General features: G+C 38.0%; 1 protein-coding gene across 1 annotated transcript in view; it reads right to left on the bottom strand.

Annotated features, from left to right (window-relative positions):
- NCAM2 (neural cell adhesion molecule 2) overlaps window positions 1-17,421 on the bottom strand; it is a 352,058-nt gene that overhangs the window by 127,751 nt on the left and 206,886 nt on the right. Inside the window, exon 6 of the mRNA XM_075170635.1 lies at window positions 10,529-10,646. Coding sequence (XP_075026736.1) covers window positions 10,529-10,646 — 118 coding nt within the window. The remainder of the gene's footprint in view (window positions 1-10,528; window positions 10,647-17,421) is intronic.

Genomic DNA, 17,421 nt, shown 5'->3' with positions numbered 1-17,421 from the left:
TATATCTTTATTCTTAAATGTTCAATATTGACTTAATGTTAGAAAAATGCTTGTGAATAGAACACTAATATACAGCTTACACTCAAGGAAGGATAGAAGGAAATCAGTTATATAAATACATACTTGTATGTGAGAAACATTTAAAAGCATATTTTCAAAGTGTGACTGTTGCAGTTCACGTTACTAACAATGTACCAACTGATAAAAATATTTTAAATTACTTTAGAGCCTATTGGCACATAAAGAACCCTTCCAAATTATTTCCTCTCAGTTGTTGTTGGCTAGTCACAACTTACTAAGCAGGCATGTCTCCAGATGTTAGAATGAGTTCTGACCAGATGGTATAGAAATAATAAAATCTGTGAACAATTCTGAGGGCTGATTGAGGCTTGACCGGTCCATTTGAGCACCTTGGCATACACAGAGTTATCAAAACAGCTTCTTTTTCAAGAGTGTAATTGTAATTTTTTTTATTTCTTCTCATTCTGCCTTGTTTGTTGCAGGTTTTTTTTCGATCTTATTTCTGTTGAATCATCAACAGTCCCTTCTTATAAGCACCTACATAAAAATTGCCTGATTTTCATAAGCATTTATAATCCTGTTGACAATGCCGACTTCTTGAAAACAAACTATTTGTAAAATGGAACCAATATGCATAACTGAAATATTCTATTCTGTTCTATTCAACATGCCTAGTTTAGGACATCTATTTTTATTTCAAGATTTGAGCAACAATGATTTTCACTTTCTTTCTGCTCACATAATGCTGATAACTACATATATTTCATATTTTCTAAATAATATTTTCCTTAAAAGTGAGAATACTGCTTCTTTTTGGGGAATATTAATATCCATTAATAGGATTCCCCTGCCATTTATATAGCTTGCATTTTAATAACATATTTATAAATAACTCTAGTCCATTTCAAGATGTTATTGTGATACTTGTCCACCTCCTTTCCAAAGCAAATCATAGAAATTGTTTTGCAGAACAGAAAAGGTCTAATTTTCCACAGAGGTGGTTTCACAAAAAAATCCAGTGATTTCTGTTAGGAGACAAAAGTCTATATTCAAGGTCAGGAGTAGTTTCCAAATGTCTGTTATCACAAACATCACTGATGTGGTTTAATCTGGCAGGCAGCCAAACACCACACAGCTGCTCGCTCACTCCCCCCCCGCCCCCCCCACCACATTGGGATGGGGGAGAGAATCAGGAAAAAAAAAGTAAAATTTGTGGATTGAGATAAAGACAGTTTAATAAAACAGAAAAAGAAGGGAAAATTATAATGATGATAATAATAATAATAATAATAACAACAACAACAACAACAACAACGATAGAATATACAAAATGACTGATGCACAATGCAGTTGCTCACCACCCACTGAGCAATGCCCAAACAGTGATTGCTATTTCCTGGACCATGCCTCCCATTTATATACTGAGTATGACATCATATGGTATGGAATACCCCATTGGTCAGTTGGCTTAGCTGTCCTGGCTATGCTCCCTCCCAGCTTCTTGTACACCTGGCAGAGTATGGGAAGCTGAAAAGTCCTTGACCAGCGTAAACACTACTTAGTAACAACTAAAACATCAGTGTGTTATCAACATTCTTCTCATACTAAATCCAAAACAAAGCACTAGGAAGAAAATTAACTCTATACCAGCTGAAATCAGAACAGTATCCACCCCTTATTCTATACCATCTATGTCATGCCCAGGTCTCACATTTTCCAACACATTCCAATTAATCACCACCGCTTTTTCTGTCTTTTGATATATACACACAGATTTCATTCCCTTAGTCTATGGGCCATCCCTCTGAAATGTCCATTGAGTTCATTTAGTCTATGATTTTGGGCTCCATCTGTCACAACAGTCTTTCAGGGCAGGAAAGATGGTGTGTGGTGTTGGACTGTTGCATGCTGAAGCCAGTTCTGGTTCCATTATCATTGCACTTATCCAGTTCTATCATTGTTGCACTTTGCTCGGTTTCATCAAAGTTCATTCTTCATCAATCTGGGTGAGTTTTACTGCTATACCATTGATATGACATATAGCAACCACAGAAGTGATGATATACAATATTATATGGCAATTAACATCATGCAATTCAGTCCATTGGCTATTTTCACCCAAAATCAAATCCCCTTGAGGTACACATTGGACTCGCCCATCCTTTCACACTACCCACCAAGTGCACCCAGGTCCTTGAGCAAAAGCAATCCCACAGATGGGTTTTCCCTTGCCAGAGGCAGGAGTAACCCAGACTGTCTTCCCCAGCATATTTCTTATGTGCATGACAGGGACGTTATCCCCCTCTACAGTACGTAAGAGTCTTGACTGGGCAGGGCCAGCTCGACTGAAAGATCCCCTGGTGTTGACTATCCACATGGGTTTTGCTAAATGTGTATCCCAATGCTTGAATGTCCCACCACCCATTGCTCTCAGCATAGTCTTTAGCAGTCCATTGTATTGTTCGATTTTCCCAGAGACTGATAGGGGATGAGACATACCCACTCAATGCCATGCTCTTTGGCCCAGGTGTCTATGAAGGTGTTTCGGAAATGAGTCCCGTTGTCTGACTCAATTCTTTCTGGGGTGCCATGTCACCACAGGACTTGTTTTTCAAGGCCCAGGAGAGCGTTCCTGGCGGTGGCATGGGGCACAGGGTATGTTTCTAGTCATCCTGTGGTTACTTCCACCATGGTGAGCACATAGCGCTTGCCTTGGTGGGTTTGTGGGAGTGTGATATAATCAATCTGCCAGGCCTCCCCATATTGTTATTTCAACCATCGTCCTCCATACCAAGAGGCTTTACTCACTTGGCTTGCTTGATTGCAGCGCATGTTTCACATTCATGGATAACCTGTGCAATAGCGTCCATGGTCAAGCCCACCCCTTGATCACGAGCCCATCTGTATGTTGCATCTCTTCCTTGATGGCCTGAGGTGTCATGGGCCCACCGAGCTATAAATAATTCACCCTTCTGTTGCCAGTCCAGAGCCACCTGAACCACTTCAATCTTAGCAGCCTAGTCCACCTGCTGGTTTTTTCAATGTTCTTCAGTGGCCCGACTCTTGGATACGTGAGCATCTATGTGACGTACTTTTACAACCAGGTTCTCCACCCGGGCAGCAATAGCTTGCCACAATGCAACAGCCAAGATGGGTTTACCGCTGCGCTGCCAGTTGCTCCAGTGCACTCTGGATCAGTCCGTGGCAAATGGTAGGGCTGTGTTTCCACCCCTGGGGCAGTCGATTCCGGGTGAAAGCAAACTGTGCCCTGCACTCTGCTGCCAAAGGGATTGAGAAGAACATATTAGCGATATCAGTTGTGGCGTACCACTTGGCTGCCTTTGACTCCAGTTCATATTGAAGTTCCAGCATGTCCGACACAGCAGCGCTTGGTGGCGGCGTCACTTCTTTCAGGCCACAGTAGTCTACTGTCAGTCTCCACTCTCCATTGGACTTTCGCACTGGCCATATGGGACTGTTAAAGAGTGAGCGAGTCTTGCTGATCACTCCTTGGCTCTCCAGTCAACGAATCAACTTATGGATGGGAATCAGGGAGTCTCAGCTGGAGCAATATTGCCCTGCTGCACCACTGTGTTAGCGATCAGCATCTGTTGTTCTTCAACCCTCAGCAACCCCACAACAGAAGGGTCCTCCAAGAGACCAGGCAAGGTGGACAGCTGTTTCATTTCCTCTGTCTCCAAGGCAGCTATACCAAAAGCCCACCCTTTTGGGTCCTTGAAATACCCTCTCCTGAGGTGGTCTATGCCAAGGATGCACGGAGCCTCTGGCCAGTCACAATGGGGTGCTTCTGCCACTCATTCTTGGTCAGGCTCACTTCAGCCTCCAATACAGTTAACTCTTGGGATCCCCCTGTCACTCCAGAAATACAGATGGGTTCTGCCCCTTTATAGCTTGATGGTATTAGGGTACACTGTGCACCGATGTCTACTAGAACCTTATACTCCTGTGGGTCTGATGTGCCAGACCATCGAATCCACACAGTTCAGTAAACCCAGTTGTCCCTTTCCTCCCCCTGGCTGGAGGCAGAGCCCCTCTAGTCCTGGTCCTAGTATTTGTTACTCACTTCTTGTAAATACAAGTCAAGAATTCCTTCATTACAATCAGGAGTAAGATCAGCCCTTCTACTCTATCTGGGGAACTGTTCACTGGAAACTGGACCATTGTGAGACAGGTTTTTCCTGAAAACTGGAGGACCAATTTTCCTGGCAGAACCCCCATCTGTCATTGTTTTTCCTTGCAATTCACGTACCTGTGCCTCTAGGGTCAAGGTAGGTTTTCCATCCCACTTCCTCATGTCCTCTCCGTGGTCCTGCAGGTAAAACCACAGGGTGCCCCGTGGTGTGTACCTTCTATATCCTCTCTCTTGAGCAGAAAAACGCTGACTTCTAATAGCTGAGATACTGGTCTATACAGGTGGAGAGTAGGACCTATCTTCTTTGAGTTGCTGGACGTCCTGGGACAGTTTCTGCACAGCTGAGACAAGGAAGGAAGAGAGAGTTTCTTTGTATTCCTGGAGTCTTCCAACTGCTTCATCCACCGTTGGTGCTTCTTCCTCTTTCCAGCACAGTACTGCCAACGAATTGGCATATGACGCTGGTGCGCTCCGTACCAACTTCCGCCATATGGGTCGCGTGCACTTGACTTCATCTGGATCTTTGGGTACTTGCTCGTCATCCAGGTCACTATAAAGCACCTCCAGCATGGTTAATTCTCTCAGGTACTGGATACTTCTCTCCATAGTGGTCCCTTTGCCTGGGTGATATATAGCATCTTCCTTGAAGGGATACCTTTCCTTCACGCCTGACAGTAGTCGCCTCCAGAGGCTGTGGGCCTGTGCCCCTTTTCCAATTGCTTTGTCAATGCCTCCTTCCCTAGCAAGGGATCCCAGCTGTTTGGTTTCCTTCCCCTCTAATTCCAGGCTACTGGCCCCATTATCCCAGCATCGGAGCAGCCAGGTAACAATATGCTCACCTGGAAAACGGCTGAAATATTTTTGCATATCTCTCCACTCACTCAGGGATAGGGATCAGGTGGTTTCTGTCTTGTTTACAAGTTCTTCCTCTTCCTCCTGCCCTCCTCATGATGGCCCTGCTTTTCCATCATCCCTTTCTAAACAACCTGACTTTTGCTTCCAAGATTTCTTCTCATGTATAGAAGACTGATACCAGCACGGGTTGGTCCTCTGGTTCAGCTGTAGTGCCCGTCGCAGGGGTTGGAGTAGCTGCAATGTCTGTCACCAGGGTTGGAGTAGCTTCAGTGTCTATCGCTGGTGTTGGAGTAGCTGCAGTGCCTGTCGTTTTGTTGTCAGATCTAGAGATCTTCTCTTCCCCTTGGGGGTTCTGAATAGTCTTGAACAGGGCTCAGTAGGCATGGGCCAAGCCCCAGCACATTGTAGTGATTTGTGTCTCTCTGGAATTGCCAGGGTGACAGCATATGTTTTCCAAATACTTTACTTTCAGGATTCTGCACTTGTTCAGGGGTGAAGTTCCAAAACATTGGAGGTGTCCACTGTCCTAGGTACTTGCCCATACTATCCCACGCACCCTGCCACTCATAACTATCCAGCCTCGGGGCAGATCTCTAGGTGGTATTCTTAAATACTTGTTTAACCTTAAACAAGGCCTGAAACGTATTCAGGAGACATAGCAATAGGAACATGCTGGTTTGAACATGCCAAGGATATTAAAAATCCTCAAGAGCTGTTGTAATCAGCTTGGAGGAGAAGGGGAAGGTGAAGGAAGGTGTCTCCCCTGTAAATTGGCTCTCCGAGGAGAAGAGGTAAAAAGTGTAATTATTAATAGTTTCCAAGATAGCTCCCTAAGCACAGGGATGATGGCAATGCTTAGTACAATCTCGTGACCAATAAGTTTATCATACCATAAGCCAGTGTTACACAGTGTAGCAAAGTGATAACCTTAATCCATCTCCCAGAGGTGATAAACAGGTCAAACAGTATATACAGACAGTAAGGTGCTACATAACACAGATCCAAAAACAGATCCAACAACTCTGAGAGCAAATAAACCAACATTGTGACCAGCGACTACTAAATTGATACAATGAATGCTTTTAACAAATTTGTTTTAATCTGTTGACACCTGAGTCAGAGATTTCGTTATTTCAATGCTTCGTGTCCCACGTTGGGCACTAAAAAGGACTGTTGTGGTTTAACCCGGAAGGCAGCCAAACACCACATAGCCACTCGCTCACTCCCCCCCACACACAGTGGGATGGGGGAGAGAATTGGGGGAAAAATAAAGTAAAATTCGTGGATTGAGATAAAGACAGTTTAATAGAACAGGAAAGAAAGAGAAAATAATAATAATAATAATGATGATGGTAGAATATACAAAATGAGTGATGCACAATGCAGTTGCTCACCACTCTCCGACTGATGCCCAGCCCATCCCCGAGTAGCGATCGCCTCCTAGTTTATATACTGAGCATGACGTCATATGGTATGGAATACCCCGTTGGCCAGTTTGGGTTAGCTGTCCTGGCTATGCTGCCTCCCAGTTTCTTGTGCACCTGGCAGAGCATGGGAAGCTGAAAAGTCCTTGACTAGCAGAGTACTTAGCAACAACTAAAAACATCAGTGTGTTATCAACAGTCTTCTCATACTAAATTCAAAACACAGCACTAGGAAGAAATTTAACTCTATCCCAGCCAAAACCAGGACAATCACCTGTATCTCTGACAATATCTAAGCAGAAATGAGATTATGAGCATTTCCTTGGACCCTCTAGTGATCAGGAGAGATTCAGATTGATGCTGATATTGGAGAACAGGAAAACATGAATAACACATTAAAAGCAGATTATTTTTTTTGTCAGATAATTCTAAGTCCTGTCAGTAAAGATAAATGGATTGATCCAGCTAAACTTCACTAGTGTAAATTATCTCCACAGATGTAAACAATCATCATGTTTTCAGTAGGACTATTCACACAAGTAAAGATTTCCAGTTCATGACCTGTACATTTGGGTCTTTATCTTTCAGTCCTGGCTAATTTAATTCTATTAGTGTATTGCTTCTCTGAAGGTTATACTTTACACTAATGTAATATCAGCTTCAATAGATACATCAGTTAAGTGGTGAAAGAATTAGATTCTCTCCGTCCATGAAATACCAGCAAAGTACATAAGCATATTAAATAGGGCAGCAACTAAACCTTGCTGACCTTTCTTCTTGACCAGGTATTTCAAACTGACAAATTTGTAAGTGAAGAAAAGTATTTTTCTGAAAAAGATTGACACCTTAGTTCTGATGCCTACATTTTAAATTGACAAAATCTTAAACATTGTCAGCATCTGGAAATGAAAAGGGTCGACATAAATAAAGCTTTACTACATTAGATACTGTCTTAAAGAGTTTAAAGCTTGAAACTACTGTCTCGTCCAGCGTCTTGCTTACAGTCAACACAGAGGGATATATAAGCCACCTTAATAGTACTGTCATTTGATTTTAAAAATACAGCCATTTTTCATGTCCTACCTGAAGTTAAATCAGTTCATTGGAAACCAAAAAGGAAACAAGAGAGAAGAGAATCAAGAGAATTTCTTTTTTAATTGACTAAAATATCAGTGGATTTTAGGGAAGATACGACTACACAATGATAGATCCAAATTATGCAGGCCTTGCTAAAGAAACTTCAATAGAGCAAATGAGAGACTAACTGGTGTCAGAGCACATTTTAAAAGGCAACAAAGACACGAGAACACTGAACTATTTATAAAACAGGTCCTTAATCTTGATGAACCATCTCAACAGGTACAGATGTACTTTCTGTACAATATAGCAAAAATCCTCCAGCAGAATGGAGTAGAAATCATTCCCACCATTTTTATCAGAGCTTTTCCTCAGCTCTCCAGAATGCTTAATATATGTTATAATAGTTTGCATCTCTCTGGACTTTTTTCCTTAGTATAGTTATGTACTCAGAAAACAGACTTCCATTAAGTCACTTTATTACATATGCCCATTTTACAAATGGTTAACCTGAGGCAAATTAAATAAAATGACTGAACTTACATAGATAAATGGTACAGTTGGGAATAAAACTTAACACGATTCCCATAACTTGCTGTAACCAAAGGTTATAATCCTTCCAAAATCAGCATTAACACTTAATCAAATTCAAGATGTAATTCCACTTGTTTATTAAAAAAGAAACACTTACATAAAACTGAGGTTAATATTAACTTACATTCAACACCAAAAAATACACTAAACAGGATGAAATTGGGAATATGATACTTTGGCCATTAATTCTGATAAACAGGTTCTCAGTAGATGACATGCATATTAATATTAGATAAATCAGTTTTGATAGACTTTCCTAACACTGACAATGCTTTCTATATTTTTCTCAAAATCAAGAAGGATTATGTTGATCTAGTTTTCCTATGCTCAGTCTAATTTCTAAAGAAAAAGAATCCGAAATATTCTAGAAAACTAAGGTCTTTATCTTGACATATCTGCGAGGTAAGTCCGAGGACAAGGAGAAGATATCAGCAGATTCTGAATTCTTTTAACTGGCTACCAGTATGTGAGTGAAAAGGGACCTGAACAGTTCAGGACAGAGATTTCAGAAATTTGATGCAGAAATTTAGTACTGGAATACAATTTAGAATCAATTTGCTTCCTCCAGAAAAAATGATTTAGCTCCTCCCGTCTTTTTTTCCCTGTTTGCCTATCAATGATAATATTCTGTCACAGAGACCAGGGGCCTTCTCCACCTACCACTTTACAACCTCTCACTGTCAGCAAATAAAAAAGCAAGAATATTTTCTACTGCCAAGAATTTATAGCCTAATAAGACAAAATAAAAAAACAATGAAAGAAAAAACCAAAAAAATGAAAAAAAGCCACCACAACAGGGAAGGGAGGCACATAAACCAATATTCCTCACTATGAGATAGTTCCTGAAATAGGAACAGAACAGAAGTTTCCTCATTTAAGATCCAGTATCTGGTAATGAATGGTTCATAAAAATCAGTTGCCTCAGGGGCTGGCAACCCCCAAAAAAATCTTTCAGTAGGCTCTGATCAGTAGACAGAGATAAGTGTCTCTTCAAGACACTTAGCCTGTGTACGTATTATAATATTTATAAAAGATTGAAAAAACCCACAACTGTAAACAGAGATATCCACAAACTGTGGAAACGTATGCATTCTTTCTTAACAATATAAAACATTAATGTTGGTTATCTTACAACAAGGCCAGTTGAATACCAGATTTCAGACAACTCTTAAGAATTTTGGCCAAATAAGACATACATTGTAAAAAATTACTTCACAGACTTTAAATAATCAGAATATTCAACCTCAGTTTGAATTCAGTACCAGTTATTTAATTTGGGCTCTGCATATTTTGTTTTTCTTTTTCCTCCTCTTCACTAAATTTTGAATTCTAAGCCACATTAAGGAATTAACTTTGCATTCTATTTATTTATATCTCCTGAGATTTAAATTACAGAAGAGAGAAATTTAAATCCACATTTAACTTATGGCATGTTAAGATAAAGGTGTCAGTCAAAGGAAGCTAACATTTAAAACGAATCTAACATTGTTCAAAGATTCCAAAGGAGATTAAGAATTGATGGAAATCCCTTCTATGTCCGTTTTGAAAATGCAGTGACCTTTTAATTCACCTGAAATAATATATGTAGATGCAAATTATTCAGGTCTAAAATAGAAATGTGCACTGGTATGAGGAGTCTGAGATACTTTATAACCCAGGACTGACACATATCTTTGTTAAAATTGAAAAAATATACAGTGTATGGATATTTAAATTTTTACAAATGTTATATGGTAAACTTCCCAAACGACATGGCTTTACTATGTTCATGTCACTGATATCATCAAAAACCACACATGAACTTTAAAAGCAGTTCCATTTTCAAAATGTACTACATTTTAAAAATTACATAAAATACACTTGAAACTTATGCAATGAAACATTCCCATATCCTGGGATGTCTAAAGCCATACCTCCTCCTTCTGAAACTCACTGAAATGGAGAGTTATGGTTAGAATCTATTTTTACAGATGGGGAAAATGTTATCTTCGTTATCAGTATTGTTGATCTATATTGGATATTTATTTCTTGCATAACTGTATATGTTTTTACCTGATGCATTCATGTGCAAAAGTTGTTGTGAAATTTTTGCTTGTATTGTTTTTGAGATACGGAGTCATTGCTTCAGCTTTATTTGTTTCCCCTCAAATATGAAGAAATCATGTCAATATGGTATTTTTGTTACTTTTTACATTTATCTCACTTGCTGGTAACCTGAGTGCAACTGAATTTGTGTGAGTTCATTCACTTATTAGTGCTGAATCTAGCTTTAGAAGTTAGAACAGAAATGGACAGCAAATGCTCTTAAAATTCAGTAAAGAAATTAAGGTTGCACAGCTTAATGGACTGTGATAGAAAATCGTGACATTAAAACATGTGCTCTGATGTGCTCAACTGAACTTACCTATACCAGCTGATTTCAGGTGGAGGTGATCCAGTGGCTCTGCAGAACAAAGTTATTGCCTCTCCTCTATCTGCAGTGGCATTAAAGAATTTCTGTAGCAGAGTAATTGCAGGGGGAACTGAAAAATAAAACATGCCCTATTAATGGAAAAATAAATGATTTTATGTGTTTCCGGAGAAATTTAAAGCACAGGATAGGATCCTTTGCTAATTTTGGAATTTATGGTTACGCTTAGGGATCAAGTTAAGAGATTAATCACTGTTATTAGCATTTCTTTACTTTTCTAAAACACAAGATTTTTAATATTTTCAGGACATTTATAACCTTTTTTAAAAAGTCTTATTCAGCATTTCTGTTTTCTTATAGAACATTTTAAAGCGATTGAAGTTATACCTAGCACGTATAAGACACAATAGAGTGATGATTGGCACTAATTTAACTATCTCAAATGAAAATGTATCTCTAGTCTTTTTTATCTTTCACTCAATTATAAAGCTGACATATAACTATGTACTGATGTCAGATAGTGCTTTTAAACCAGGTGTCAGTAGTCTTGATTATATTCAATTCTTTTTACTGCATATTTCCTAGACAAGAGTATCACCAGCTTCAAAAGGTGAAATGTGATAGAACTCAATGGATACATCTATTTTTGGAAACTGTATTTCAAAAAATTGTAATTATGTTCTAAGAGCGATGAATTTTGTCTGTTCTTGATGGGATGAAGTTATTACTAAAATTATAACAGTTCACAGAGAACCTCTACCCAACAGAAAAAAATAGCAATAATATTTAAGGCAGAACAACTTACAGGCTGATATTTAATATCTCTGTTCATATGGTAATTTTAAGACAGCTGTCCTAAATGTTTCCATTAACTGTCAAGCAAATAAACAAAAAAAAACCAATCCCAGCAGATTGGAAAGAAGAGGATATGTGGAAAAGAAGGAATGTCAGGGAAAGTGAGAGGAAACGGAAAAGATTAGAGCTTCACAAAATATAGGCCTCTGCTAGCAAGAACATCCTGTCATCAGAGTGACTCAGAATTAACTTTTTTAGTTTTAACTTTCACTAGAGAAAAGAAGGAGAAACAAGCAACTCCAATGAATTTGCTTTTAGCTTCTCATTGCACTTCCATGGATTTTTCTCACAAACAGTTGAGAATCAACTTCTGTTGCTTTGCACCAAATATTTTAGCTTTAGTATTCTATTTCAGAAGCCTTTCCAGCTTCTGAACCTTAAATATATCAAATTACTAAAAATAATGTATGAGAATTATCAATGATCAGTAAGTAGATGTTGTTATATACTTTTCACACTTTTTAATGGTGTGCTGAAATTTAAAGGTTTCACAGATCACTTCTTTCTTACCTATCTGAAATTGCATGGGCCATTACTCAGCATACAAAACCCTTCTGTTTTGCAACATCTCCCATGAAAAAATGTCACTTAGAAAACGTTATATACATTTTAGCCATTTTGCAGAGCATTCTAATGTCTAGACCTGAAAACACTCAGTAACATGAGGGGATGAATTCTTTGCCAGCAGTAGCAGGTTCTTCACTGCTCACAATTAAGAATTACAGGACTATGACTCAGTTCAGCACATTACTTAAGCACTTCAATCTTCCAAGAGATACTGCAATGACAATGAAAGGAAATATTATTTTTCTTTTCAAAAGTCAAATTTTATTTTTCTCATCATTCCTTCTGGGAAAAGGTCTGTTTATCTTTGGTTCTGTTCTTGTATGTACGTAGGATGGAAATAAAGTGTGAACCTAAAAGAGGAAAAGCCAAATGAAGCTATACTGGCAAGTCTCTCACATTTCAAACTTAAAGCAAAATGGTAAAATCCAGTCACATTTAAGTGAAAACAATTCTTTTTCATTTATGTCAGTGAGGTCAGGAAGTCTATCCAATTTAGGGAACTTCCCAGACAGCAAAGAAAACTTAAAGAAATACATCTAATAAGCCCATTTACCAAAAGAGAGAGAAAGAGAGGAATAAAAAGAAAAACAAATAAGTTTTTGTTTTCAGGAGGACTTGAATTCTTTTGTTCTACTTTATACTAACCTTTTTTTTTTTTTTATAAAAACTTGCCATTTAGACCTCACTGTAAATATGGGTAGAGAAGAAATGCTATAAGTTCAGTATTGCAAGTAGAAAAAGATACCTAAACATTAGATTTTAAAGAGAGAATCTAGCTCAAATGTGTTTCAATTTATTATTCATTATAACCCCCCAAAGATTTCCATACACTAGAAACTACATTTTATATATAAAAGTTTGTTCCAGTATTTACTTTTAACTATTTTTGAGCAAAGTTGCATTCTGTTCATATGTAATCTTTAAAGCATTATACAAAAAAATAACCAATATAATGAACAGCCAGCTAAAACTAAACAGGTTTTCTAACATATATTTACTTACTGTAAGTTGCTTTCACACTTTTTTATGTTAAGTCTGTTTCACAGATTACTTCTTTCCTATCTGAAATTGCCTGGGCTACGGATTGGATATGGAAATACCATGACCCCAGGGCCATGAACCTCTAAATTTGTGGGCCAATAATCTAGGCAAACAGACTTTAAAATTTCCTCTGCTAATTTACTCAATTTTCTTCTTTTCCATAAGTTAGTAAAGAGAGGATTTGTATTGCATTTCAGGGCCTTCACCAATTATTCAGCACGGTCTTGCAACACTAACCAGAACACTGAATATCATGTTCAAAATAGTTTCTTTTACAGCTTTTAGTTTTTAAAACTATGTGCATGTGACCTGAGTCATAACTGCTGCTATGATCAGCTAGTTTGGACACTGGTACAGAAGAGAACATACCCTACTACGGTCTGATGGAAATGCTATCCATTTCATCTCTTCTTCCTGTTATTTACATCTCACCCAGATGTGAATTAGCCAATGTTATGTCAACCAGTTTAGCATCCAGATTGAGTGGAGAATGGAAGAAATATTTTCAAGATACACACCACTGTCTTTGTTAATTCCTTCTCTTCAAGATGAGATACATCTCTACAACACTATTTTTATGTGTAGTTACAAGTGCCCACTATTTAATCCCAAGACTAGACTATTTTAAATTTATATAATGATTACAAAACAAGAAATTTCCTTTCTAATGTAAGAAATCGATAAGAAATTAATTCTACTTAGTACTCCACTAAAAATAAAATATAAAAATAAAATAAAAAATGCTTACAGTCACCTAATTTTTGTTTCTTAGGAAGTCATTGTTAATAAGGAAAATAATAACATTCCATCCAGGTATCTAAGTTAAAAAGTTCAATTAATTTCCACTTAGTAAACATCACCTGCACATGCTGCTTCATTAACTGTGAAAATTTCTGCTACTTAGGTTCCTAAATATGGGTACAGCCACCTAACTTCAGGCAAAGAAAGAATGAATTTTTGCAACATGTTCTTAAATCATTCAGGGAGTGGCTTTTTACCATTTTATTTTGGTGGTTGCAAGGTCTAATCCTTCATTTCATAGTAATAGTTCTAGTGGTGATTATTTTTTCTTGCTTCCACATAGCACAAGAAACCATTCTACAGGAAAGTATCATCCACATGGAGAGATGACTCTGTCATGGCCAAAATGGCCCAAGAGGGAACTTACCTCTTGTTCTTAAATATGAGAATCATAGGTTTAATCTTCTCCTCTTCTTGAGAGGATTTGATCCCATACCATCTACCTTTGAGAGATTGGTCTTCATCAGCTTGCAGTAAGGCTTGGGTGCTCTCAGTCTCTCCAATGCTTTTACACTCTCTCTGTCCTCCCGTTTTAGTTGGACAGAGGCAGAGAAACAGTATCAAATAAAGTACTTGTTCACAGAAGAGGTAGTCTTAGTTCAAATCTTTGCCCTGAATCAGAGGATGTATGGGTAACCTGCACCATGGATAATACTCTAACTAGAAGGCAATGAGTAAAGGGATAGCTAACAATTTCTTTTTTAATTAAATCTTCGTCACTATTCTTGCAGAAGGGAATCTGAGATTTCACACAGTTCTACCATAGCTTACATTTTTGAGTGAAGTGTGTATAAGCATTGGAACAAATCATACTTGCAGAAATAGAAACAATATCAACTCCTGCTATATAATAAAGAAGACATTTAGAAGCAACATACTCATATACTGTTTGCAGTAGAGAAACATCATATATGAAGAATTCTGCTACTCTCCAAATAAATTAGCAAAGCTACAATATCAGCCCCTATATTCCTCCTGAAAATGTATTTCCACTGTAAACCCTAAATACATATGTGAGAGCAAGGACTAATATTATTGACTTAATTATGAATCTCATCATTCTCTACATTCACTTCTCCCTACGGACTCTCATAAAAAATTAAATTTTTTAAAATGTAAACGTATGGGTTATGTGGTGTGCCAGCTCTCCTGAAGTATTCCTATTCCTTTGTGGTTTAACTGCACTTTATCCATCTTTAGAGACCTTGTATAGTTCTTCCTGTGTGTTGGTATAGATCTTAGATCTTTCTATAGATCCTGTAGGTACTATTGCAATATAAGTAAATAAACAGTAAAGTTCTAAATTTGAATAGTTTCTACATACAAATACTGTCATGATAACTTTTTCTTTTTATACCAAGCTTTAATTATCATCCAGGTAAGCATTACTGCTTATTTTTTGGAAAAGGAGACATGGTGGAAATACAGCCGTGTAGCTTTTACTGGCCTACAGATTGCTCCTATTTTTTCTTCTTTTTCTTTTCTTTTCTGAATCCGATTCATTCATAGGTTTTCCTTTTCACCAAAGAACACTACAATTTTTCTTTCTTTCTGATTTTTAATATTACTCTAAAAGTAATTTTGGGCCAAATTTAATACATTCAGCTTTATGTAGGAAAACTATTTATTCCTATAAATGAAGCAGAAAGTAGTCCTTAATTGATACCACTCTACATGAGCAACCATGTCAGAATCGCTCAATTGGCAAACCCTTCTCCTCCCAATACTATGAACTGAAATCTAGAGGTAAGCGAGTAAGTCTCTTGTCTAGAGTCATAATAAATATACGAAGAACCAAATTTGTGGATATAACCCACCAATAAAAGATATGAAGTCAGACCATAGTTTGTAATCTGACGTTTTAGGTTAAATACAGGCTATCTCAGCTCAACTGCATACAAATATCAGATAGAGGTGAAAGGTGTTCAGAATGTAGGTTCATATCCATGTACATAAACAGCAGCAGAAGAATCATAGAATCATAGAATCATTAAGGTTGGAAAAGACCCCTAAGATCATTGAGTCCAATCATCAACACAACATCACCATGCCCACTACACCATGTCCCTAAGGGCCTCATCTACACGTCTTTTAAATACCTCCAGGCATGGTGACTCAACCACTTCCCTGGGCAGCCTGTTCCAAGGCCTGACCACTCTTTCAGTAAAGAAATTTTTCCTAATGTCCAGCCTAAACCTCCCTTGGCGCAACTTGAGGCCATTTCCTCTCGTCCTATCGCCCGTTACTTGGGAGAAGAGACCAGCAACCACCTCGCTATAACCTCCTTTCAGGTCTCCCCTCAGCCTCCTCTTCTCCAGACTAAACAGTCCCAGTTCCCTCAGCCGCTCCTCATAAGACTTGTGCTCCAGACCCTTCATCAGCTTTGTTGCTCTTCTTTGGACACGCTCCATGTCCTTCTTGTGGTGAGGGGCCCAAAACCGAGTACAGTATTCGGCACAATGCGGCCTCACCAGTGCCGAGTACAGGGGCAGGATCACCTCCCTACTCCTGCTGGCCACACTATTTCTGATGCAGACCAGGATGCCGTTGGCCTTCTTGGCCACCTGGGCACACTGCCAGCTCATGTTTAGCCGGCTGTCAACCAGCACCCCCAGAAAACCTCATTCAGCATTTTAAATGCTACCAGATGCACCGTTGGAACTGTACATAACCAGGAGTCAAGGTAATACAGCACCACAATGCACAGAGAGGAAAGCAATTTGTTGGGGATCTTCACAGTGCGTAGGGCATGTACTGTTATATTCTATCACAATATATAGGATAATCACCCATTTGCTTGCCACTGTCTGTATACTATCTACAACAATCTAAAGAATTCTGCTTCAAAGATTGCTGCTTGACTATATGGATTAAATAATACCTGTGCCAAAAGCTGCTCTTTCTCCTGAAATTAACTGAGAATTCAACTTACATAAAACTGGGGTAAACTGGGGTTTGCCCAAAAAGACCAGTCAAAGACAAAGCATTTAGAACTCAGAACCTAATAGGCGTGATGGAAGTAGTTTCATTGAAAAAATGACATTAAACAGAATGTATAGATAAAGAAATGCTCTTTAGGAACTGTGCCCTTTCCAGAAAATATATGAAGAGATATTTATTTTTCAACAGGTCAACCCTGAATTTAAGAGATGGATTGAGCTAAATTATCCATCTTGTCTTAATCCTTTCATATTCCTTCTCAGAGGTTTATTATAAACTCATAAAATGTATAATGCCACTTTACATATTTTACTCCTCATAAAAATAAAATGTTAAAAATCTATAAGTAATTCTGTTAATCTTAATAGAATGTATCTGTGACTTTTGGGACAGTTAATAAAATATGTTCAATGCAGTGAAGGTGAATAACTATGAAAAATCAAGTGCGGTTTTTTAACAGTAAATGACAAAACATTGAAAAATACAGGGTGAACTGAACCACTATATATTATAATCTGAATCTCTAGTCTTGCAGTGATTGTCAATGTTCCATGAATGATTAAAAAAAAAATCCAGCTTTTACATATTTATATACACTGATATTATGAAATGCACTGAACTCTATTTACACAGTATAGTAGATTTTTTTTAAATATTAAGCAATTACATTTACAGAAAAACAA

The sequence above is a fragment of the Calonectris borealis genome, chromosome 1, assembly GCF_964195595.1.
Source record: "Calonectris borealis chromosome 1, bCalBor7.hap1.2, whole genome shotgun sequence".
Lineage (NCBI taxonomy): Eukaryota > Metazoa > Chordata > Aves > Procellariiformes > Procellariidae > Calonectris > Calonectris borealis.
The sequence above is the reverse complement of the archived record's forward strand: the minus strand, read 5'-3'. Positions and strand labels throughout refer to the sequence as shown.